Source organism: Syngnathus leptorhynchus, chromosome 10, assembly GCF_054491065.1.
Source record: "Syngnathus leptorhynchus isolate UIUO chromosome 10, UIUO_Slep, whole genome shotgun sequence".
Classification (NCBI taxonomy): domain Eukaryota; kingdom Metazoa; phylum Chordata; class Actinopteri; order Syngnathiformes; family Syngnathidae; genus Syngnathus; species Syngnathus leptorhynchus.
Genome location: NC_141204.1, coordinates 11,711,345 through 11,735,710, shown reverse-complemented (window position 1 = coordinate 11,735,710; position 24,366 = coordinate 11,711,345). Strand labels below are relative to the sequence as shown.

Sequence of the window (24,366 nt, the reverse complement as noted above, 5' to 3'; positions counted from 1 at the left end):
GCTGTGACGTTATTACGCTACGGATGACGTGAACTGCCATTTATGACGCGGTGAATAAGCATTGCGGTTGCATAATTCCCGTTCAAAAGTTTGGGGTCGCAAAGAAACTTTTGGAGGAAACAAAAACATTTGTTTTTTAGATCAAATTGATAAGGAAGATGCTCTACACATTATGATTATTATTTAAAAACATTACTTCCCCCTCCCTTTTTTTTTTTTTAAATAAGGTAATTTCGAAGTGATCAGTCCGAATTTTGGAACATACTACCCTCCAGCACGCCGGCCGCGTTACAATTCAATTTTGAATAAATGACTGCAAAACAACCCCCGAAGGTCAATTACTTATTTATTTTAATGCAAACATGTAACTTTAGATAGATAGATAGATAGATAGATAGATAGATAGATAGATAGATAGATAGATAGATAGATAGATAGATAGATAGATAGATAGATAGATAGATAGATAGATAGATAGATAGATAGATAGATAGATAGATAGATAGATAGATAGATAGATAGATAGACGGACGGACGGACGGACGGACGGACGGACGGACGGACGGACGGACGGACGGACGGACGGACGGACGGACGGACGGACGGACGGATCCATCTTTTGACACCATCGCTCAAGCCCCTGGTATTTAAAGATGCAGAGTTAAAACTGGAAAGAAAAAAGACACAAACTAAATACTAAAACAAAATAAGTAAGATACTGTACTCACGTAAAAGTAGTAGCGTATGCAAGCTCAAAACGAGAATCGGTACAGATAATGGATGGATGGACTTGGAGAAGGTCAGTGTGTCTCCAAAGATCATCCATCCATCCATCCATCCATCCATCCATCCATCCATTTTCTGTAACGCTTTGTCCCCACGGGGGTCACGGGCCTGCTGGAGCCTATCCCAGCAGTCATCAGGCAGTGGGCGGAGGACACCCTGAACTGATTACCAGCCAATTGTGGGGCACACAGAGACAAACAGTCATCCACTCTCGCACTCACACCTAGGGGCAATTTGAAGTGCTCAATCAGCTCAATCATGTTTTTGGGATGTGGGAGGAAACCGGAGTGCCCAGGGAAAACCCACGCAGGCACAGAGACACGGAAGTGGAATCGAACTCGCACCCTCCAAACTGTGAGGCGGATGTGCTATCTAAAAAAAGACAATCGACCTCCAAAAGTTATTCAATGTCAACATACCAAACTGGTTTTATAAACATACAAACTTGAACCCTGCCTAGTTAACCTTAAGAAATTCAGCTTTAGTGAAACAAAAGCAACTTTAACAGAATTAAAGAATTATTGAGATAACTTATGCTCTTCCTACCATAGATTGGCGATGTTTTAATAATCTATACAGTCAGTCAGGGCTTACCCAAACTTCGTTGATATAACCGGCGTGCCCTTGCTACTAGACGTTCTTTCGTTCTGGTCTTGCTTGCTCCATTTTAGCCTGAACCATTTTTCCCAAGGCGATGCATGATGTCCACAGCGTTGTCCCAGAGATGATATCCACTGCGGTGCAATCTTGCCCAAGATGACGTTTTAGGCCTTGGATCAACCAAGACACGGAGGGGAGGGAGGGGGCGACCATATTCCTCATTAAAAGTGGGCGTTTCTGAAGGTATTATTTCATTATTTCTACAAAATGAATGAATAAAATAGAACATGATAGCTTTTTTCGTTTGCCTTATCAAGAAACACATAAACTCCGCTAATTGATGAAAATTGGAGTCTTGTCGCTTTTTGTGTCCTCATGTTTTTTTTTGTTTTTTTTTTTTCAAATCAAAACTCAAACAACCGGACGTAAAACCTAATGGTTTTTGTTCCAAATCAAAACTAAACCCAACCAGGCGTAAAACCTTGCACTTTCCCTTTTGAGCAGTAGATGTCAGTGTTGTTCAATCAAGCAGCCCAGCATGCGTCTTGGCTCTGACAAGTCCACAAATAAGCCAATAAACATTGATTTGATTGCGCCGAAGGCAATCCAATCCTGAGTTGTCTTGGAAAACAAATCGGGGGAGTTTAGGGAAACTTTAAAAGTTTCTGTGAATACAATATGAGGCGTGAATTAAAGCGTGTGCGTTTCACATGGCCAGAAAAGCCTCACTTGGGTTTTTCCCACTCTGTTCTTTATTGCGAATTGAGTGTAACGGTCGTTATACAGTGCTGCCATCTGTCCCATGGACAAAAGTCTTTTTTATTATCCCCTCTAACGCTTTTATCCGATGCTTCATTACGACACGCCTGCCATGTGCTTTATTGGCTTTTTGGATGAGATTCCGGGCATGAGCGGCAGCTGCAGTCTGAACGGCTCCTCAGCTCAGCACAAATCATGCAAATAGCAACTAAGCAAGAAGAATTTCACTGCACGATTCCAAGTTGGGCCGAGTAGTGCAGATTCCACATGAACAAGTACTGTTTGATGTTGCGAGCAAGATCTGATGGTTCACTTTAGTCATTCGACCTTCGTGCTGGATTATCTCACTTGTGAAGACAAAGAGTGCACTCGTTTACAAATTAGGGGACGTTTTGGTGCAAGTAGTGAGGTTGCCCGCGAGTTGGGCCTTGCAGGTGTTAATAGTGCAGCACGGAAATTTGATTGCATACTAAAAGGAACAAGTGTTGGAACAAAGAGGTCATGAGTAGCTTCATGTAGGAGAAGGCAATGGGAGGAATGCTGAGAGGTCTTTCCATGTTTTGTGCTTTGTCAGTGTCGTGGCTTGAGGGCTGCAAGGGCAACCAGCAGGAGTTTTCCCGCTTCAGCTGCCGATTTCACTTGATTTAATTACGTTTGCCTTCAACTTGCTCGTATGATTTCATCTGGCGCCTTTGACACGTGTGGCCTGGCTCCGCGCGCTGCCCGTCCCGCTGCCTGGCCTGACGGTCGGCGTGGAACAGAATGCTCCTGATTTGCATTTTGTCCGTTTGAATCAAAGTTAACCAATGACTGGAGAACAGCCACGTTTTTTCTCGACGAATACTGGTCATTTAAAATCAAGGTTCACTCACTTTGGACAGAAAGCGAAGGAAGGGGGGAGTCCTGCTCCATCAGCCTTACTGTACGCTGGGTGAAGTTTCATTTCCAAGTTGGCCGTACCCGTGAAACTTGACTTCCCCCCTCCCATAAAAACATCCGGGCAGGTGAGCTTCAGAGATGGATTGATGACTCCAAAAGTCAGTCGTGCTTCAGCTTGGCTGTCAGAGCCTCTGCACTTGCATGTTAGTCCAAGTCCAGTGTTGCTCATCTTCTGTAGGTTGATTGCTTTATTAGTCATGAATACAATTAAAAATCGCCAGAAAAACAAACACCTTTCCTGTTTTCTTATTCTTGTGGTAATGAAGAAACTATTAAAATGAGAATGAATGACAATTATATGATGCAAGTTAATTTGATTTATTTTTAGATCTGATTTTTAGAATCACCAAATGATTCCCGAGCGCGGCGCCGCTGCTGCTCACTGCTCCCCTCTCCCCCAGGGGATGGATCAAAATCACATGGGGATGGGTTAAATGCAGAGGACAGAGCCCTTTGAGACTGCTTGTGGTTTAGGGCTATATAAAAAAAACTTGACTTGACTTGATCTCAGGTGCAGCATTTTCTAGAGCCATGTCGTTGCATCTCCATAGTTATTCTGCCCGCGTGTGTATTTGTGCATTTGCACGTGCACGCGTGTGTTCCAAGGCAGCTCCGCTGCCGCCTTGGCTGTGCACTTTGTAAAGCTTCTTACTGTCAGTCACACGCTTGCCACTTTGTCTGCTTGATGGCGCTCGCAGGCTTTATTGCCGCCCTCGCCTCCCCGCCGCAACCTTTTATTAGCTCGAGCGACGCTCTTTAAAAAGTCTCGCTCGCTGTTGGGGCGCGCGCGCGAAATTTCACCTGCACAACTACTCTCCGCGTGCTTGCCACGTTTCTCTCCAGAGATATGAAGAAGTGGAAGGACAATAAGCGCCTTAAAGCACTAAGTGACAATTTAGTTTCTGCTAGTCTTGTGGCAACTGCACAAGTCGAATGTTGTCGATGACGACATTTTTTTTTGCGGAAGACGTGCAGTTTGCGAGGCCTTGCGAGATGCCGAGTGCTTAGCAGAAGTTGTCTTTATTGCGCAGACCTCAGCCAAGGGTTCCATTTGTTTGTTCTTCCTGGTCTGCAGAGAACAACACGACACTACAAACAGTTTCCTTTGTAGACACTTGCAGACAGGGCGAAATGGGAATATAAAGCGAAATAGAGGAAAACATATTTGAAGCATATGAGAAGTGACTCCAAGTTACTTGGTTTTAGTTTTGCCATTCTGCGTAAATGTCAACAACTTGATGTGACAGGAGTGGTTGCAGCTGAATTCAAATAATGGCCAATCACAGTTGCTCATTTCATTCCCCTTAAATGTAGCGCGTCAATCGCGTAGTCGAGACTCGAGTCCGTGTCTTGAAAAATGGCCACTAGGAGACTGCATCACGTCAACTTAAGCAATTGTGTCCCTCGTTTGTGCCCTTGTCCCTTGTTTGTGCCCGTGAACCACGAGTCCAGACGAGGAGGACACGAGTTGACGGATAGCTAAACGTCTGCCCATTAAAAATGTAGACGGCGGCGGCGCTGCGTTCATTATTGATGACACACACACACATACACACACACACACACACACACACACACACACACACACGCACACACATGCACACACACGAACGGAAAGTCTCAATTCGTCTCTTCTTCTCATCCCATGTTGTGCGCGCACAGTTTGATGTGCAATAGAGTCATCACTTTTTCGAGATCAGTTGGCAGTTTAGCTTCTGCTCGTGTTTAAAACATGAAAGCGTCCTAAATTTGCCCTTTTTCTTGTAAATAAGATTTTCAAAGGGAACCACAAATTATGTATTACATCAGCTTTCACCGACCAAACACTTTATGAGCTATTCGATTTATGGATTTTGTTGTGCCAAAACACAAAGTGAGGTGACCTGACTTGATTATTGGATTTCAAGATGTCTTTCTGCTGATTTTAATTCTCATTTGCAAGTTTGATGACAAATCTTGAAAAGAAGGCCTGTAGCCGTTTATTGCCCATCCCGGTTGATGTTTTTTGTTCAACGAAACATAAAAGATGGTTTTGTTTTGACAATGCTTGTTTAGCTTCTTGGTAATCCTAAACAGGCTAATGATAGCATTGGCGTTCCTTTTTTGAACACAAACAGTGGAGCCACACACGCAGAATCTGCTCACAGCGGCCAGACGAGCGCTTGAGATTGAAGGACTTAATAAAGGCTGCCTGGGAGGACGATGAATCGGAGACGCTGCGAATAAATTTATTGAGCCGGGAAATTAAACTTGTGAATTAGCAGCACTCTCAGGCTGATGGACAGACGGACAAACCGACTTGAGTGGTCACTTCCTGCCAGTCAAGAAAAGAAACGGCATCAAGTAGAGGAAAATAATGTGGCCATCGCGTCGTGTGCAGCCTTCTTTTGATCCAAAATGTATTGGTTCTTTTGAATTTTTTGCTATTACACTCACAATGCATTTTACGCACACACAGAAATGTCAGTAACAATACATACACACACACACGCACACACCTACACACACACAGACACACATACACTTGCAGATGCATTAAATTGCCACTAAAATACTTGGCTTCAAAAACTTTTGGGTCGGTTTTCTTGCAGACACAACTCGGTGGGGGACAGCACCTTAAACAACACCGTACACTCACACAGACACACACACACAGACACACAGACACACACACACACACACACACACACACACACACACACACACACACACACTGGCAGGGAGAAGCTGCATGGCTGGCACTGTGGCTCATGAATTAAAGAGCAGCCCTGGTCCAGGGGGAAGAAATTATTCAAGCAGATCTGCTCTCTGACAGAGGAGGTTGGGAGGGGTGTGTGTTGGGGGACTGGGGAGGGAGCAGGAAGAATAGAAAGGGGAGGGAGAAATAGGAAATAAAGGGGAAAGTCCATCAATGAGGAATGCACTTTGGCACAAGGCCATGTGTGTGTGTGTGTGTGTGAATGTGTGTGAGTGTGTGTGAGTGTGTGTGTGTGAGTGTGTGTGTGTGTGTGTGTGTGTGTGTGTGTGTGTGTGTGTGTGTGTGTGTGAGTGTGTGAGTGTGTGTGTGTGAGTGTGTGTGTGAGTGTGTGTGTGTGAGTGTGTGTGTGAGTGTGTGAGTGTGTGTGAGTGAGTGAGTGAGTGAGTGAGTGAGTGAGTGAGTGAGTGAGTGAGTGAGTGAGTGAGTGAGTGAGTGAGTGAGTGAGTGAGTGAGTGAGTGAGTGAGTGAGTGAGTGAGTGAGTGAGTGAGTGAGTGAGTGAGTGAGTGAGTGAGAGTGTGTGTCTACCCAGCTAAAGTTGCTAACAGGCTGATGTTACATGACAAAGTTGTAAAGAATGCATGAAAGCAAAGCACCATGACTCTCTTCCTATCAGGCATGATGAGCATTGTGTTGACCACTCAATTAGGCACACTTGTTGAATGTTGACAATTGGCCTTCTTCAAAGAGTTTCTGCTTGTTTCGGATCGTAGCGAGACCGCTTCCTCATATTTGGATCCTCCCCTGATCTCAGTCCATGGCGATGCAGGTTGCTCAGTCGTGTAACATCCTTCAACTGTAGCCCCCCAAAAAATGGATTGCAAATAAAAAGGTAACCCCAAAATAATCTGTTTTATTTTGCACAAGTCAGACAGTCACAAACCCAGTCACTGTTTCTGATCCATAAACTGCCATTGGGATTGCAACGACAGTCAACAGTCCAACAACACCCAAAGCAATAATTGGAACAGATTTGAGCATTTTCCCGCCCTCTCCATCAAAGTCAACAAAGGCCCGATAATCGGATTTGCGTCACAATGTGCCCGAGTGATTATCCCTGCAATGGAGGATGGTCAACCTGTTCCGTGTTGAATGTTGTGTGCATACCGGTTTCCAGCCCGCCGTCTGACACAGAGACGAACATTCGCAGCCGTGGCCTGGGGAAAGTCTCCGACTAACTTAAAAGCCTCTCTCTGTGCAAAAGCCGAGGTACACCCTGACGAAAAAGGCAACAAATTGCGAGGCAGACGTCCTAACCACGAGACCAACGAGCTGCCCCACTTTTTCTTGGTGAAAGTAAACAACAACTCCCTGACTCCTTTAGCTTCTGTCGCCATCAGCAAACATCTTATTAGCTTCAGCATTATTCATTAATAACCCCCCTTGACCCCCCCAGTGGTACACAGGTGCCCCCAATGGGGAGAACGCTCGTGTGTGTTGGAGGAAGACAAGTGCTGACAGCCCAGGCCTGGTGCAAGGTCAGCGTCTGTGTGTGTAAGTTGGGGGGTGTAGTGCGGTTCGACAATTTACCACCTGTGATACCCCTGCCTTGCCCACACTCACCCACCCAGCAGATCCTCTGAAAGTCACCCACACACACACACACACACACACACACACACACACACACACACACACACACACACACACACACACACATCGAGTGTTTGGCAGTAGTGGCGTGCAGAGTTATCAAAGTCAGCAAGGTTAGTGGTGTGATAAATATGAAATATGGATATGAACTGCTTCTCAAGAGTGTAGATGAATGTTGAAATGGGCAACAGCACGAGAACCTTTAAAAAAAAAATTCTGGTGCATTTAGTTGCAGATTTGTATGAAGGCCAGAATGATGTGAGAAATTTGACGTCGTGTCAGGGAAGATGGTTTAAAATTGCATTTGGTGATGAGTAGCTCGTGCGCTTTTGTACCGGGTCCAGTCCCCCCAAATTTGAGCACTAGATAGAAAGATAGAAGTAGCCGTCCGCCAAGTTGTACGAGCCAATCAGAACAAGCAAGCGATGAACTGCTGTGTAATTGGTGCTTGCCTTCTCCATTGTGGTCATCTTGCTGTTCCCCCCCCCCCTCATTTGATCAATAAAACCAAGTGCAGAAATGAAGGAAAACATGCGAGTCCTGCACGCTGCATTCCTGCTCTGCATATTCGTGCGGTTGGTTCAGATGTACACTTTTTGTATTCACACCTGAAGCAAACCGCACTAGAGTTCATTTGGAAGCGAACCAAGACCACTTGAAATAGTGGGCCTCCGTCCGTTTCTTTAATCCGCACCAGGATTCGTTTGCGTGTATTCACACCTGCACAAAACGTCTGGACCAGCATTATAATCGAACCCTGGTCTTTTTAAAGTAGACCAAATAGTCAGGTCTGAATACACCCTAAGTCCACTTTTGGCCCGGACCAAACAAGCGCACTAAAGTACGTTTCTGATCTGAATACACCCTTAAATCCAGACTTTATTCAAACAAAATGCTGGCCAATATTCTTTCTTTCCTGCAGCAAGACTATTTCGCCGTTTGTCTGTCCCCAGTTAGGTCGGTGAGCAGTAAAACACCGCTCATTGTTCTTGGTGTTTTGATTATTTCGAATTGCAACTCTGTCCAGCTGTCTGTCTGTCTGTCAGCAGGTTGGTAGACAAGTCCATTCCATCAGTCCACTCGTCAGTTGGTTGCTTGGTCTAACTGGCTTTCTCCCTCCGTGTCAGTCATTAGCCCATCCGTTGGTTTCCCCAGTCGCTTGCGAAGCTGCGTGCTGCGCGGCGTCGTGTGCATCACCAAGCGCGGCTAATGAGCTCTGCGCGCCGATATCATCGGGCGCCACGTTGCAAATGCTCATCATCAGCTGCTCTGGGCTCTTTTGGGAGTGCGAGATCGTCAGTTAGCCGCAGAGCAGCCGAGCGGCGCGTCCGTTCGCATAATCGATGGGGAACTCTGACATATTTACAATATTGTGCGCTGCTAATTGGCCCGATGGTCAAATTGAGGCCGTCGCCGCTGACTGGCTGCAATCGGACCAGGCGTCCGAGTTGAGCAAATACTCGCGAAAGAGTGTGAGCTTAGCACACGCACTGTGTTTGAGCCAGATCGGACCTCGTGGCGTCCACTTGTCAGAGTTTGTTGCTTTATGATGAGTCATCGAACTTTGATGCCAAGCTCCGTCCGCATGCGATGAGCAAAACTCTGATTTGTACAATTCGTCCGTCTGTCAAAAATTAGCCCAAAATGGTGTCCTCAAAAGAAAATGACAGACTTCCGTCTCGTCTTCTGGAGAGGCATGTTTTTGTAGGTCTACTCGCGATAAATAGAATTTCATGTTGCTCCATATGGGGAGCGGTCTGGCCCTGTGGATTCGCTTTTTCATCTCATCTTGTAAAAAAAGAGAAGGGCATGTGCCCGCTAAGGCAGAGATGGTCGGGAAACGAAAGCGTCCATGCAAGCGTCTGCTGTTTATAGACCAATTAGCCGAGCAGTGGAAGCGCTCGCGAAGCTATTTGGAGCAATCAATGAACAACAACGCTGAGCCGAGCTGCAGCGGAGGCCGTTGTTCGATGCCGCCGGACGGCGAGCGAGCCCAACGAGCAAGTGGCGGGCCTGCGGGCTGTCTTCGTTGTTGCTTTGTTTTCCCTAATGGCAGCCATAACTCACGCACACGCATAAACGCAAGCGCATGCACACACACACTCATGCTCTCACCTTAATGGCCTCTGAAATGAATGGCCTGCAATGGGCAGCTAAACGCCGGTTGCCATGGCGATGGGGGCAATCGATCACAGCGTATTGATTGGTCATCGATCGGATCCAGACAGTCAGCTGCAGGAATAGGCAATGAGGATCGTGTGTGTGTGTGTGTGTGTGTGTGTGTGTGTGTGTGTGTGTGTGTGTGTGTGTGTGTGTGTGTGTGTGTGAGTGTGTGCGTGTTTTCCATTCATTTTGTGTATATCATACATTCCACCACAGTGTCATGGCCAACTATGATTGGGACACGCACGCACGCACGCACGCACGCACGCACGCACGCACGCACGCACGCACGCACGCACGCACGCACTCACTCACTCACTCACTCACTCACTCACTCACTCACTCACTCACTCACTCACTCACTCACTCACTCACTCACGCACGCACGCACGCACGCACGCACGCACGCACTCACTCACTCACTCACTCACTCACTCACTCACTCACTCACTCACTCACTCACTCACTCACTCACTCACACACACACACACACACACACACACACACACACACACACACACACACACACACACACACACACACACACACTATTCTCTTCCTCTCTGTCTCTGTCTCTCTCTCTCGCATGCGCTCTAAAATGAAGGAAGATAAGTATGGAGGAGGGAAAGTAAGCTCGGAAGAAAGGTCAGGAGGAAGGATGTGAAGAAGGAAAGAAGGACAGATGTAGAGAGGAACAAAGGAAGGAAGGAAAGGTAAAGTGACGAATGGTGGGCTCAAATAGAAGTAAGGAAGGAAGGAAGGAAGGAAGGAAGGAAGGAAGGAAGGAAGGAAGGAAGGAAGGAAGGAAGGAAGGAAGGAAGGAAGGAAGGAAGGAAGGAAGGAATGGATAGCTGAAATGGCACACGCAAGATGGAAGGCCGCCTCGGTGGGAACGAGACGAGATGCCATTGCGTTAAGCCAGACGATGCGGCATGACGGAAGAAAGGAAGCAAAGACGAGACGAGCAGCGGGGGAGTGGTGGACAAGGAGACCAAGCGTGAGATGCTAAAGCTCTGCCAGCAGATGGTGAAGGTCTGACACACAGCTAACCTCCCGCTAGCCTGTCGGCAAAATTGATGTGCGCACACACACAGGCACGCGCGCACAGAAAGTAAATAAATAGCTTCATAGTCGGCAAGCGCCAAAGTGGGTCAGGCATCAAAGTAGCCAGTGGAAAAGCTGTTCGAGCTGTCCACGCACATACACACACATATACATGCACACACACTCACTTGCTTACTCCAAATTGCTACTTGAACTGTCTCCAAACACACACACACAGACACACACACACACACACACACACACACACACACACACACACACACACAATTCTTGTCCTTCCTTCAAATTGCTCCACTCGTCTCTACTCTTGGTCTTCCTTCTTACTTGAGCGTGTGCATGTGCGCACACACACACACACACACCTTGTAAATTGCATTGCACATCGACACACACCTAGTAAATTGCATTGCACATAGCTGCCACAGTAGAGCAAATAACAGCAATCAGACTCTGAGTGCTGTGGACTCACACACGCAAAGTTGAGTGTTGTGATGCGCCGTCAACACGGTACAGGATCACTTGAGTGTGAAACGTCTTTCCCTGTTGAAGTCTCCTCAAACCGGCTCCACGTTACTTTTTTGTATATAAAGTCCGGACAGGCCAAGATGTCAAAGGTGCAAATAGTCGCATGCTGACTTTTCCCCCGATCGAAGTGACTCCGGGAACGTCTTCATCTCTGAGTTCTGCTACACGCACACACGCGTGCGCGTGCGCGTGCACTGCACTTCAAGCGGCCAGAAAAGCGTGCCAAGCCAAATTATTCCATCAAAGTGAACTGATTCCCAGGAGTTCATTTCATTTTGTGGCGTTTGTCTTGTTTTCAGGATTTCTATCGATTTTCGTTTATCGTTTATTGTTGCTGTGCCAATCGAATGTGTGTGGTTTTTTTATGAATTAATGTATTTATTCATTGTGTTTTACCAGTGTTTGTTAAGGCATCTTCTGATCACTTCTGAGCTGCAGACGTTTGCTTCATCTAGCCAATTGCAAATTTCATCAGGCCCGCAGCCTCTGTGATAAAATCTTTAGTATGTGGCCCGCCGCCATTGTTGACCAGCGCTTTAATACACACGTACCAAAGCTATTATATATTTATGCCGCAGAAATGTAATCTCGCGCGACCCAGCGTGATTTCACAGCGAGAACATGACTCCAGCTGTCCTGCTATGCGGAGCATGCGCAAGTCTAATGCGGAAATAAACCCGTTGTAAAAAGGGTACGCGCGAACCGGCTGCGTGAACCCTGTGTGAACCCTGTGTGAAATGTTCATGAGGCGAAAATAATTTGAAACTCATGTAAATTTAAGGTATTTCATACAGTTTGTTCAATGTTATCGTATTTTATGTATTACTTATAACTCCTGTTTAAAATGTTCATGAGGCGAAAATAATTTTAAACTCATGTAAATTTAAGGTATTTCATACAGTTTAGTCAATGTTATCGGACTCTTCAGATATGAATGAAAGGCAGAATTTGTGTTTTTAGAGTTGTTCACATCTGCCTGAGTGGCTCATATTTGGTTATTTTGTCATTTAAAAAATAAAGACAATTGGGAGAATGAAATTTGTTTTATAACAGTGTTTATTTGGATGAAATTGTAGTTAAAAAAAAATGTCAGAAAAAACTACTGGCCCCCGGGCCCCTTCACTTTATCAAATCTGGCCCTCCTTGCAAAAAGTTTGGACACCCCTGATCTAGCAGCTAAACGGTGCTGTGGCAACTGCATATGCTCAATTGCGCCCCCCACCCCAACATTGTTGCAATGATTTTTCTCACTGAAACCATTGACAAAGTCGTCGTCGTCGTCCCCGTTCGTGTGCATGCATTTCCGCACACGCAGGCTATTCCAGGCAAATGAGTCATTCAACTAAATGTCCCTGCTGACTACTACAGCTGCCTCGACAAATCTGCGTGTGCGTGCGTGTGTGTGTGTGTGCGCGTGGGTGCGAGTGCGCCTCACTGATAGCCAGCTGTCCCGCTGTCCCTTCAGATAATGTCACGCTTGACAAGAGAACGAGGAAGAGTGGGAATAATAAAAAAAAAACTTTTATTACTACTTCCGTCATGTTTGCGTTAATATTCCCAGTGTGTGTGTTTTAAATGTCATTTTCCCTTGTCTTTTCTTCGATTTTGTGATGTCACAATCAAGCCACCCTCCCATTCGAAACAGCAGCACGTGTGTCAATCACCTCCCACTCGCAAACCAGCCCGTGAGTCGAAAGTGCGCCGAGGCACCCCGGGTCTGAATTTTCGCTTGAGCGTCAGATTTCCTGGCGCCAAGGTTCCACTCGTTCTCATCAAAATGTGCGAATGGGGACGGACTCACCGAAACGAAGCTGACTTGGGATAGCGATTGACACGGCAGCGTTGACAATCACGCTCGCTCTTCGTCGCCCTCGCCTGATTTTTACCCTGCCCTTCTCCCTCCCATCCTTAATTCCCACCATTCGTCTCTTCATTCTTCCTCTCTTCCTTTCCTTATTTTTTCCATCTCCAGCCTTCCCTTTTTCCAAACGAAGTAAGATGTGAATGTGTCATCTGTTTTTTTTTTTTAATGTTATGCTCCTTTACTTTGGTCTGCTCTTTTTGTCCCATTGCCTGTCCACACGTCCGCCTCACAGTTCAGAGGGTACAGATGGATGGATGCCTTTTTGCTCCCTGCATCTGTTTTCTTGGTGTTATTAGAGAGGAGGCGTAGACTTCTCCCAAGCGCTTGCAAACATGAACATATTTGTCCGGTTGTGTCATCAGGCGGCCATGGATGGAAAGCCCGACCATGGATTGAAACCCTAATCTTCAATTCAACCTGGATTTGAACACTAATCATTCTTTAAAACCCTACTGTATTTGAATCTCTGACCCTTTGCTAGTCCCAATTTGATACCATAATTTGAACACTTAACCCTACTTTGAAACCCAACTCTAAGTTTGACACCCTCATTTGAATCCCTAAACCTAGTTTTAAACACCAGTTTGAAACGCAAATTTTAAAACCCAATCCTTATTTAAAATCCTAATTGAAAACCCCAATTTGAAACCCTACTTAGAAAATGACTGTAATGGGCAGTTGAAAGCCTATGTTGAAACCTTGGCCCTCGTTTAATACCCTGTTTTGAAAGTCTCACCCCAATTGAAAACGCCAATTTGAAAGTGTCACCCAGGTTTGAAACCTTAACCAATCAATGAATTAATCAAGCCCAGTGGCCCAGTCTTATACTGATGAAGCAGCTCAAGTGCTGAGTCTAAAAATGGACTGCTGCCCAAATTGAGCTCCGGCTTCCACCAGTATTCAATTCTGCCCTTCATAGCGAGCAAAATGAAGTCAGCTCATTCGGATTCTGAGTAGCTGCAGTAAATGCAAAAAAAAAACCTTGGAAAGCGCTTTTGTTGCTCGTCAGCAAGCCGCAGAGGCCAAATTCCGATGCATTTCTTCTTCTTGACTTGATGCCCATTTATCGGCAGAGGGTCACACCTGTTCCTATTGGCAACTCGCGCAATCTGCAGGTAGGACTGGTTGCCGTCATTATTTTGATGAAAAATTAAAATTTGGCAGGCTCAGCAATTCCATGTGGCCGCGTTGTCTTTTACGACACTCTCCCGTTTGCCCTCATGTTTGTCTTGCCAATGTGCTTGCCACCACGCAAGGCCAGACAAGCCCATTTCTTCTTCTTTTCTTGCCACAACTTGAGGAAAACGTACAAATGTCACCTTTTCTTGGGGAATGAATCTCAAAATAAGCAAACAAATAAGAAATTTTACTTTCACGCCGGGAGGCATATTTCTAGCATTCTGGCTTGAATGTCACGCCAATGCTTTTTTGCACCTTTAAAAGGTCACTCCAGCAAAATTGTTGGTGAGCATTGATTGGCCGTGCACACGCACAAACACGCGTATACTCTCACGCACGCACGCACGCGCGCGCTCTCACACACACACACACACACACACACACACACACACACACACACACACACACACACACACACACACACACACACACACACACGAGAGACATGGGTGGGCATGGAGACATAAGGTGAGATAAAAGCCACGAGTGGGGTCCAGCTGTAGTTTGAAAGTTGAGATTGAAACCTTACTTTGAAACCATTCAAAACCCCAACCCCAGTTTTAAAGCCTACTTTCAAGCAGAGGTGGGCATCCCCGGGTGTCAAACTAATGCGATGCGCCGTCGCTCCGCCATTGATGTGTTGCCATCTTGCGGAATGATCGAAAGGTCAAACTGATTTTCGACCGTCAGTGTCACTAAGCTGGGTAAGTGCCGAGGACGCGCTCAGTCCGTCAATGACAGATACACGCCCGCCCATTTTTCTTACAAATGATGAGAAATTCAAAATAACAAAAGTGATTTTTCTCCTTTCTTTGTTACTGTACGCAAAAGTGAAAACAAGCAGAAGTCTACTGCTTTATTATTCATTTTTTATTTCCATGTATCCTTTTCTAAGACAATCTTTACAATTTGCGCCAAAGTGGTTTCCTTTGAAGTAGTTTGAATTCTAAGTCATAATCACGAGTAGCATCAGCACAAAGTCTAAAAAGTGAGTTTCATTCAAATAAGGTGGTCTACAAAAATACATCCAGGCAGAATTTTTTTTTTTCTCCACAAGTGATGGTCGAAATCTTTTCCTCGCGTGGGAGTCCCAATATTTTTGAACATCCCTTGTGAAATGAAGTTGATGAAATTTTATTTTCTTGCAATCGAGTGGCCGGTTTGAAATGTAAAGTGGGGGTGGGAAAGGAGCACAGCTGGGTGTCACGCTACATGGCTGCTTGCACAGCTGAGGCTCGTTTGGAAATGTTAACAATCGTTCACTCATTGTCTACTCTGACTTTGACTGTATTCATCATTTGTGCCAGGGAGTATAGCCAATGACTGGAAAGTCTTTGAAAATGGCAACTAGAACAACAACTGCAAGGGCAAGGCCGTCGGGTGAGGGGGTGCCAGGAGGGCTGGGTGGTGTTGACTCAGCATGGGGTGAAAATCCGTCACCAGGGGATACGGCGCATCCAGAAGATGGATGGCGGGCGAGGCCAAGAAAGATGGCGGAGGCGGCGGGGGATTCAGCCGTAGGGGCTGGGGGGCCAAAGCCGGCAGCAGGTAAGAAGAGATCGGCAGTGGCGGGGGCAGGAGGGAGACGTGGTGCTGGATGACTGTGTGATGGAAAGAGAAGGAGGAAGCTGACGGTGGTAAGAAGACAGGAGCCTGGAGGCGGAGGCACCCCGGCGGGAGCCCGAGAGGGAAACGGGGACTCTTATCTCGGGGGACGGGATCTGCCGTCCAGACTTCCCGACACCTCCTGTCGCCATGCTCATCCTTCGCCTTGTCCTCACCACGCTGGCCGCCCTCGCTGGGAGCTGCTTTGGGCTCTGAAAGGGGGGCATCAATGACTTGAGCATTGACAGAGTCACGACACAGACGGCATCCGTAAGGTGCAACACAGGTAGAACTAAACGATTGGCTCTCCTGACACACTCGAACCCGAAGCCTCTCTGGTGACAAGTTGCTGCTGAGTTGGTGTTTGATGACGTCATCATGAGTGGCGTCCTCGAGAGGCGTGTCCACAACTTTGTCGTCGACAGACTGGACGGCGTTGGCGTTAGCATTCTGACATACGTGAGCTGTCCTGTCAGGGGAGAAGTGGCTTGGATTCGTCTCCTTACTGCTTGCTTCACTTGTTGAGTCCAAAGTTGTTCCCAAACCGAAGCTAATGACTCTTTTGGTTTGTTTTGGTTCTCCTTTGTGTTTCTTCCTGGCGCAGCTTTGCGCACACTCTGTGTACTTCCTCTTGTTGCCGCCTCTCATTTCTTGTGCAAGATCTTTGCCGGCGTTTGCGCATGCTGATGGAACGCTCGGCTGCCTTTCTGTCTTTTGTGCCTCAAAGGTACAAATACTTGGTGCGGCCGTTTGTCGGTGAGCGCACGCTGGGCCGTCAGAGGAAAGGGGGATGGGGCTAATCGCTACATCGCGCGCCGCTTGGGCGTCTGAAGACGGCGCGAGATAAATTTGGCGCCGACCCGCTGTGTCTCGGGGGGACAAGACGCTGCTAATCGTCGCCGCGCACATTCTCTCCTCCTTAGCTTTTATCTCCCTCGGATTCCCGCGGCCCTTATCTTGCGGCCATTGCTCATCTCTGTCTCCATGTTTGTGCTCCGGCCCCGTGTCCATGCCGGCGCGGTGGGCCGTAATTGTGGGACAGCGTGGCGTCTGGATAGCGGGGCTAATCGCGGCGTTACATGCCGCACCCCCGCAGAGGAGCTTTGTGAGCGCCGGACCCCACCCGGAGGAGGATTGCTGGCACCGATGTGGGCCGATGCCATCCGTGTTCACCCGCTTCCGATTACACCTATTTGCGGAAAGAGGACATAATAGCACGTGGTTCTCGGTGAGCCACTGCTCCCGCCTCCCCCTCTGACTTTTTGCAGGGCCTTTGAGCGTCTGCCGTGCCGCTGGATGACTTAATCGACGCTTTTTCTGGCTCTTCTCTGTTCCGCTGTCATCTCTCGCCATCTCATGGAGACCAATCATTATCTTCCTCTTCCTTTGCCCTTTCCTTTTCATCTCCTCTCTTCTTTTCCTTCTCCCCCTCTTCCTCAGCCCTCCCCTCTTCTTCCTCCTCCTCCTCAATCCACCTTTGCCTCGGTACACAACTTGCAGGGGATTTCCCGCCTGTCCTCCTCCATTCTCATCTGGACTTTGATCTGACTCAGCCTGGCCTCCTCCACTGCCGCTTTCCAGCTTCTGTCGGCGGCCGGCATGTTTGATCACTGACGGTCGCCCCGCTTCCCCGCAGCTGCCCGCGTGCGCTCGGAAGTCGTACAGCAGCGGGTTGACGCTGTAGGAGAGCGAGGGCGATGTTTTGGTGTAGCGGACCATCTCCGAGGGCCACAGTAGGACGCGGCTGCCCTGACGACTCAGGACGGGACAGAAGGGTTCCTTGGGTCCACCTGGAGGAGATCTCTGCGATTGTTTCAGACTTGGGTCTTTGGCTTGGTTCTCTTCTGCTGCTTGCTGGAGCTCAGCCAGAGTGGAATCATGTAGTTTTCCAACAAAATAAGTTTTGTCAGAGGTTTCAGTGGCAGGACTTTGAGACTCCAAAAGTGGCGGCAGTGCTCTTGTCACATGATCTTCAGCGGCCATCCCACTTCCATGGGCCGATTGGGTTTCAGTGCCACTCTGACCAGTTCTTAGGGTTCCAATCCAATCATTGTTGCAGTCTTGGGCGGCTCCAGTTCTACGTGCGCCGCTGTCTCGGGCTTCCATTTCAATGTGATTGTCACCCGGGTCTTCAGCGCCAGTATCACGAGCAAGGATGACTTGGGATCCATCGTGCTCTTGGGCTCCATTGCTGCATCTTGGGATGATTTGGACCCCTGTCCCACGTTGACAAGCAACTTGGGCTCCAGTCTTGAATCCACCGCCGTTTAGGATGGCTCCAGTCCCAAGTCCATGAATAACTGCAGCTCCAGTTCCACTCCGACCAGTCTTCTTAGCACTGGTTGTACCCCCTTCAATGTTTTGGGCTCCCATGACACTTATTAGTTGAACTCCAGTCCTATTTTGGCTGGCTTCAGTTGTAGTCAGAGTTTGACTACAGCCCTGGCCTCTCACACCAGCTCCTGGTCCACCATCACTGCCAGTTCTACTTGCAGCCCCGTCTTCGGTTCCTGTCCCAGTTCCTCCAATTGCACTTGGACTCCTGGTCTGAGCTCTTATCCCACCTCCTAAATTGACTCGGTCTCCTGAGGCGCTTTGGCCAGTTCCTTGGGCTCCAGTAGCTCCACCACCATTGACTTGGATAGCTTCGGTTTCACCTCCCCCACCACAAATTTGAACTCTAAGCCCACTTGCACCTCCATTCTGGGCTCTTGTCCCATCTTCAGTCCAACTGCCAGCAGTGTCTTGGGCTCCTCTCCCACCTCCCACATACACTTGCCGTTTGGTCAGATGGCGGTGGTTGCATAAAGACAGCGTGGCTTTCGTCTTGTCATCCAGCTCGCCGGTCAACCGTGTCGTCGAGATCTGCTTTCGAGCAACTTTGCTGTCCACTTGTTGCGTCGTGTCGTCGCCGTCTCGCGAGCTCCGCCCGGCTTGGATGAAGACAGCGGCCGACTGGTGCAGAAGAAGGCAGCTCCTTTTAGGCAGTGAGAAGCAAACCGGGCGCCCCCTGCTGGCGACGTAGCCTTTGTTTTCACTGTCAGCGGGAATGTTATTGGCTCTAATGGTGTCGCTTAAGAAACCGGGGACCCAAGGGAGCTTGTTAAAGGCACCGCCTCGGCTCGCATGGCTGTTTGTGCTCGTGATGTCGCCAGGCGTAATGGCGTGAGCGTTTCCTCGCTGGTATGGCCACGGCGTGTTGCTCAGGAGTCTGCTTCTCAGTGTGGCGTCCACGGGAAGGAGCAGTGAGCTTTGAGGAGCTGTAGAGAAGAAAAACAAAGAGAGCTTACATGTCAGAAAAGGTGCAATGAATGTGACGAGGAGCTGCTGGGCAACGATTCAGCAACGTTACTGCGAGGCTTCACGTTTGTGGCTTATCGCGCATCACAACCTGATTTGTGAGCGTGGGACGTGCTTGAGAATAAGAAATAAGCATGCTGATGAATGTCAGGCTTACTTCAACGTGTTTTTCTTTTCATCCGTTTGTGTCGCTCTGTTTTGCGCCTCCAGCATTGGTTTGCCAACTGCAGCGTTTATGGCCGACTTCTTCCTACACCTCCTTCTTTCTGTCCTCATTCCAATCGCCCCCTACGTTCTACATGCTCTTCCTCCTAAAGATCCCTCTTTCCCGTTGTCCTTCACCTCAATGCATTTCTTTCCAACAAAGTTTGTTCGGTGAACATTTTTGCGCATTTGTGTGCTGGTGAGGTCTTTTTTGAAACACATGCTTTTTTTTTTTTTTTTACCCACGCAAATGAGTCAAAGAATTTTGCCTCAAATGTTAACAAAACAACCTCTGTGTCACTTTGAGGTACACAATTTGAATAATATCAATTCAGTGCAGGAGCGGGAAACGTTTTCTTGTGATTCAATTTCCAACAATGTATCTCTTCTATAGTTTGTCTCAGTTTTTATACATCTGCTGTTTTCCCATAAAGGCAATGAAAAAGCATTAACCCTCCCGGGCTGCTCGGCAACATATGTCAACATATGGGTCAGCCTTTCAAGATAATAGCACACACTATTATACACTTTTGCCACACAGGTATTTAACTGCCACACTGCACTGGCATGCTTTTCTTTTGAAGAACTGACTTTTGAACCGGCTATCAAGGCCATTGTCGCCCTAAGTGTTGCTGAAGCAAGCCATATTTATGATTGCCTTGATGCGGTGAAGACTTCTGTGTTTGTCTTAATATTTTGGGTGACCAGGAATTGGGTTGACACAATTTCCAGTGGACAATAATGTTTTGGATTTTGTATGATTGAGACTTTCTCGAGGACAAGCGTGAGTGTAGTGTTTGATCAGTGATGGCCCGCTGATGAAGCAACAGCCTCTGTTAAGTATGGACGTGAGCCAAGTGGTCTAGGAGCACTTGCTTACCACTCGCCAGGGTGTTGTCGCTGCCGTCGCTGTTGTGGACATGGCCGTTGCTCCACTTCTCCATAGCACTTGCCGGTTCCACCGCCACGGTGGTGGAGCGGAACATGGGGCCGCAACCCGGAGCGCTAAATGGAAGGCAGAGGAGGAGAGCAAAAGCCTCAAATCAATGTGGTCACGCCCGATCGGCTTTGCAGCGGACGTGCCGAAATGCAACTTTCTCCTTTTTGGGATTGAACGCCACTTTAACAATGCAGCACGGCGCTCTAGCGGCATGCACGTCTGACCAGATCGGGTCTGAGTCTGGGATTGTGTACAGTTTGCGCGCCCTTCCTGCACTTGTTTGGCTTTGTGATCCCGTGTTGCCAAAGAAATGCGAGTGAAATCAGCGAAAACACCAAATTGTTCCCAAGAAGTTGATTGCTCTCATTGCATCTTTGTGTATGTTTGTGATTGGAATCAATTGCATGTTTGGCTTGTAACTGCGAACGATTCGTACGAAGGTTTGTGGCTACCGTCCACGGATACGGATGTGATAGTCTTTGTGACAATGTGCATTTTTCCCAGCACATGAAGTGTCGAGGCTGCGCTGTATTGTTGCACAAAGCTCCTTTGAAATTCTTGCCTTCATGCATGGATTGAAAGGGGTTGATGTGGTCCCGAGGGCCCACTTTCTGGGAGAGGCTGGAGTTCTTGTTGCGTGGGCGTGCTCCGCTTGCAACTCGCAGCTCCGGGGGGTTGCCTTCACGGCCGCTCGGATCATATTTATATCATGTTAAAAAAATGTTAAATGTATGCATAACTTAACTCTTATGTGCAATCCATTGGCAAGGTTTTTATGTATGTATGTGATGTCTTTTGAAAGTCTATTGATGCAAGCACTGGCCGCGTACGTGGTTACAGCAATACAAGTTTAGTCCGGCTTGCAAGTTATGCAGCGTATTCATTATGTGCGCACGTCAACAAATTGTTGAAGTTGAAACTCTTGTCAAGCGCTCACCAGTGCTCTTCTGCTTTCTCCTCATGACGATGATGACCATGCTGTTGCTGCTGCCATAGCGTCTTCCTCAGTGAGCGCTCCTCCCTGCGCCTCCTCTGCCTCCTGCAGGCCAACGCCCGGTAGAACTCGCGATGCTTCAGCTCCTTCAGGCGCTGAAATTGCATCGCTTGTATTATTTGATGACATCATCATCACGCATGGGATCCATGATCGCATTCATGATCTCTTTTAGTAATGTGTGTGGGGTGTGTAGCGGGTGGAACACACAAAAATAATATGGGTGCATCTAATTGTGTGCACACAGTAGTTTGTAAACGGCAAAGCCTTTATCCTGTGAAAGTGTGAATGTGCGCACAAATGTCAGCTTTAGAGGAGTCCAGCTTAATTCCGGCACTGAGCGGTCTGCAGCGCCAAGATAGTGACATACGCAACAACAACAAAGAACCTTGTTGATCATCAGAGATCATATTGCCTCATAAGGAGCAACAGAGAGAGAAAAAATAAATGGAGAAGAGGTGGCATGTTGGCCCACTGGTTAACACGTCCGCCTCACAGTTTGGAAGATGCGGGTTCAATTCCACCTCCAGCCCTCCCTGTGTGGAGTTTGCATGTTCTCCCTGAGCCTGTGTGGTTTCTTTTGATTGGCTGGCAACCAATTCAGGATATCCCCTGCCTAATGCCCTATGACAGCTGGGATAGGCTCCAACACGCCCGCGACCCCCAGGAAACGGTACACATAATGGATGGATGGACTAGGAGAAGGTCAGTGACGTGTGCGTGTGTCTCCACAGATCATATTCATGTTATTTGTCTCAAAGTTTTCTCTCATTGACACGAAACACACATTCGGAGCAAAAGCTTTTTTCCCCTCCTCAGTTCACTGAACATGTCTGATTTGAGGTTAGAACTTCATTCATAGAAGGAACTTGTACAAGGTCATAGATTTTCTTGGTTTATTTTTTTGATGCATTTTATTCCAGACAGACCAAGATGTTTGACATAATATTTCAAATGATGTCTACTTAATTTATTTTATGCAGGCCATCCATCCATCCATCCATCCATCCATCCATCCATCCATCCATCCATCCGTCCATCGTCTTCCGCTTATCCAGGGTTGGGTCGCGGGGGCAGCAGCTTTAGGAGGGACTCCCAGACTTCCCTCTCCTCAGCCACTTCATCCAGCTCATCCCGGGGGATCGCAAGGCGTTCCCAGGCCAGCTGAGAAACATAGTCTCTCCAGCGCGTCCTGGATCATCTCCGGGGTCTCCTACCGGTGGGACATGCCCGGAACACCTCCCCAGGGAGGCGTCCAGGAGATATCCTGATGAGATGCCCGAGCCACCTCATCTGGCTCCTCTCAACATGGAGGAGCAGCGGTTCTACTCCGAGTCTCTCCCAGATGACCGAGAGTCTTACCCTATCTCTAAGGGAGAGCCCGGACACCCTGCGGAGGAAACTCATTTCGGCCGCTTGTATCCTGGATCTGACTGCAATTCAAAAGAAGTGTTGTGTGTGCCTTGAATGTCTTCCAGATGACCAAAAAAGAATATATATCAAAATAAAGTTTGTCCAAATATGGTCAACCCATAGCTCGTGACCATAGGTGAGCGTAGGAGCGTAGATCGACCGGTAAATCGAGAGCTTTGCCATTTGGCTCAACTCTCTCTTCACCACGACGGACCGGTACAGAGTCCGCATTACTGCCGACGCTGCACCGATCCACCTGTCGATCTCGCGCTCCATCCTGCCCTCACTCGTGAACAAGACCCCAAGATACTTGAACTCCTCCACTTGGGGCAGGATCTCATCCCCGATCCGGAGAGGGCATTCCACCCTTTTCCGAGTGACGACCATGGACTCGGATTTGAAGGTGCTGACCCTCATCCCGACCGCTTCACACTCGGCTGCGAACCGCTCCAGTGAGAGCTGGAGATCACGGCCTGAAGAAGCCAACATCACCATGACATCTGCAAAAAGCAGTGACGAAATGCTGAGGTCCCCAAACCGGACCTCGGTTGCGCCTAGAAATTCTGTCCATAAAAATTATGAACAGAATCGGTGACAAAGGGCAGCCTTGGCAGAGTCCAACCCTCACTGGGAACGAATCCGACTTACTGCCGGAAATGTGGACCAAACTCTGGCATCGGTGATACAGGGACCGAACCGCCCTTATCGGTTGGCCCGGCACCCCGTACTCCCGAAGCACCCTCCAGAGAACCTCCCGAGGGACACGGTCGAACGCCTTCTCCAAGTCCACAAAACACATGTGGACTGGTTGGGCAAACTCCCATGCACCCTCGAGGATCCTGCCGAGGGTGTAGAGCAGGTCCACTGTTCCACGGCCAGGACGAAAGCCACACTGCTCCTCCTGAATCCGAGGCTCGACCTCCCGGCGAATTCTCCTCTCCAGGACCCCTGAATAGACCTTACCAGGGAGGCTGAGGAGTGTGGTTCCCCTGTAGTTGGAACTCCGGTCCCCCTTTTTAAAGAGGGGAATCACCACCCAAGTCTGCCAATCCAGAGGGCACCATCCCCGATGTCCACGCAATGCTGTAGAGGCGTATCAGCCATGACAGCCCCACAACATCCAGAGCCTTTAAGAACTCCGGGCAGATCACATCCACCCCCGGGGCCCTGCCACCGAGAAGTTTTTTAACTACCTCAGTGACTTCGACCCCAGAGATTGGAGAGTCCGCCTCAAAGTCTCCAGGCCCTGCTTCCACAATGGAAGGCGTGCCGGTGGAATTGAGGTCTTCGAAGTATTCTCCCCACCGACTCACGACGTCCCGAGTCGAGGTCAGCAGCACACCATCTCCACTGTAAACAGTGTTGACTGTGCACTGCTTCCCCCTCCTGAGACGCCGGATGGTGGACCACAATTTCCTCGAAGCCGTCCGGAAGTCATTCTCCATGGCCTCGCCAAACTCCTCCCACGCCCGGGTTTTTGCCTCAGCAACCGCCGAAGCCGCGTTCCGCTTGGCCATCCGGTACCTGTCAGCTGTCTCCGGAGTCCCGCAGGCCAAAACGGCCCTATAGGACTCCTTCTTCAGCTTGACGGCATCCCTTAGCGCCGGTGTCCACCAGCGGGTTCGGGGATTGCCGCCACGACAGGCACCAACAACCTTACGGCCACAGCTCCGGTCGGCTG

At 48.4% G+C, this 24,366-nt stretch overlaps 1 protein-coding gene across 2 annotated transcripts in view; it reads right to left on the bottom strand.

Moving 5' to 3' along the window:
• Window positions 1-15,090: 15,090 nt before the first annotated feature.
• LOC147050463 (uncharacterized) overlaps window positions 15,091-24,366 on the bottom strand; it is a 27,398-nt gene continuing 18,122 nt past the window's right edge. For both annotated transcript variants that reach the window (XM_085923019.1, XM_085923018.1), the window contains 3 exons: window positions 21,216-21,367; window positions 20,219-20,343; window positions 15,091-19,094 (listed from right to left, as the gene is read on the bottom strand). In XM_085923019.1, the coding sequence (XP_085779145.1) occupies window positions 15,577-19,094; window positions 20,219-20,343; window positions 21,216-21,367 (3,795 nt within the window). In that variant the 3' untranslated portion in view covers window positions 15,091-15,576. The remainder of the gene's footprint in view (window positions 19,095-20,218; window positions 20,344-21,215; window positions 21,368-24,366) is intronic.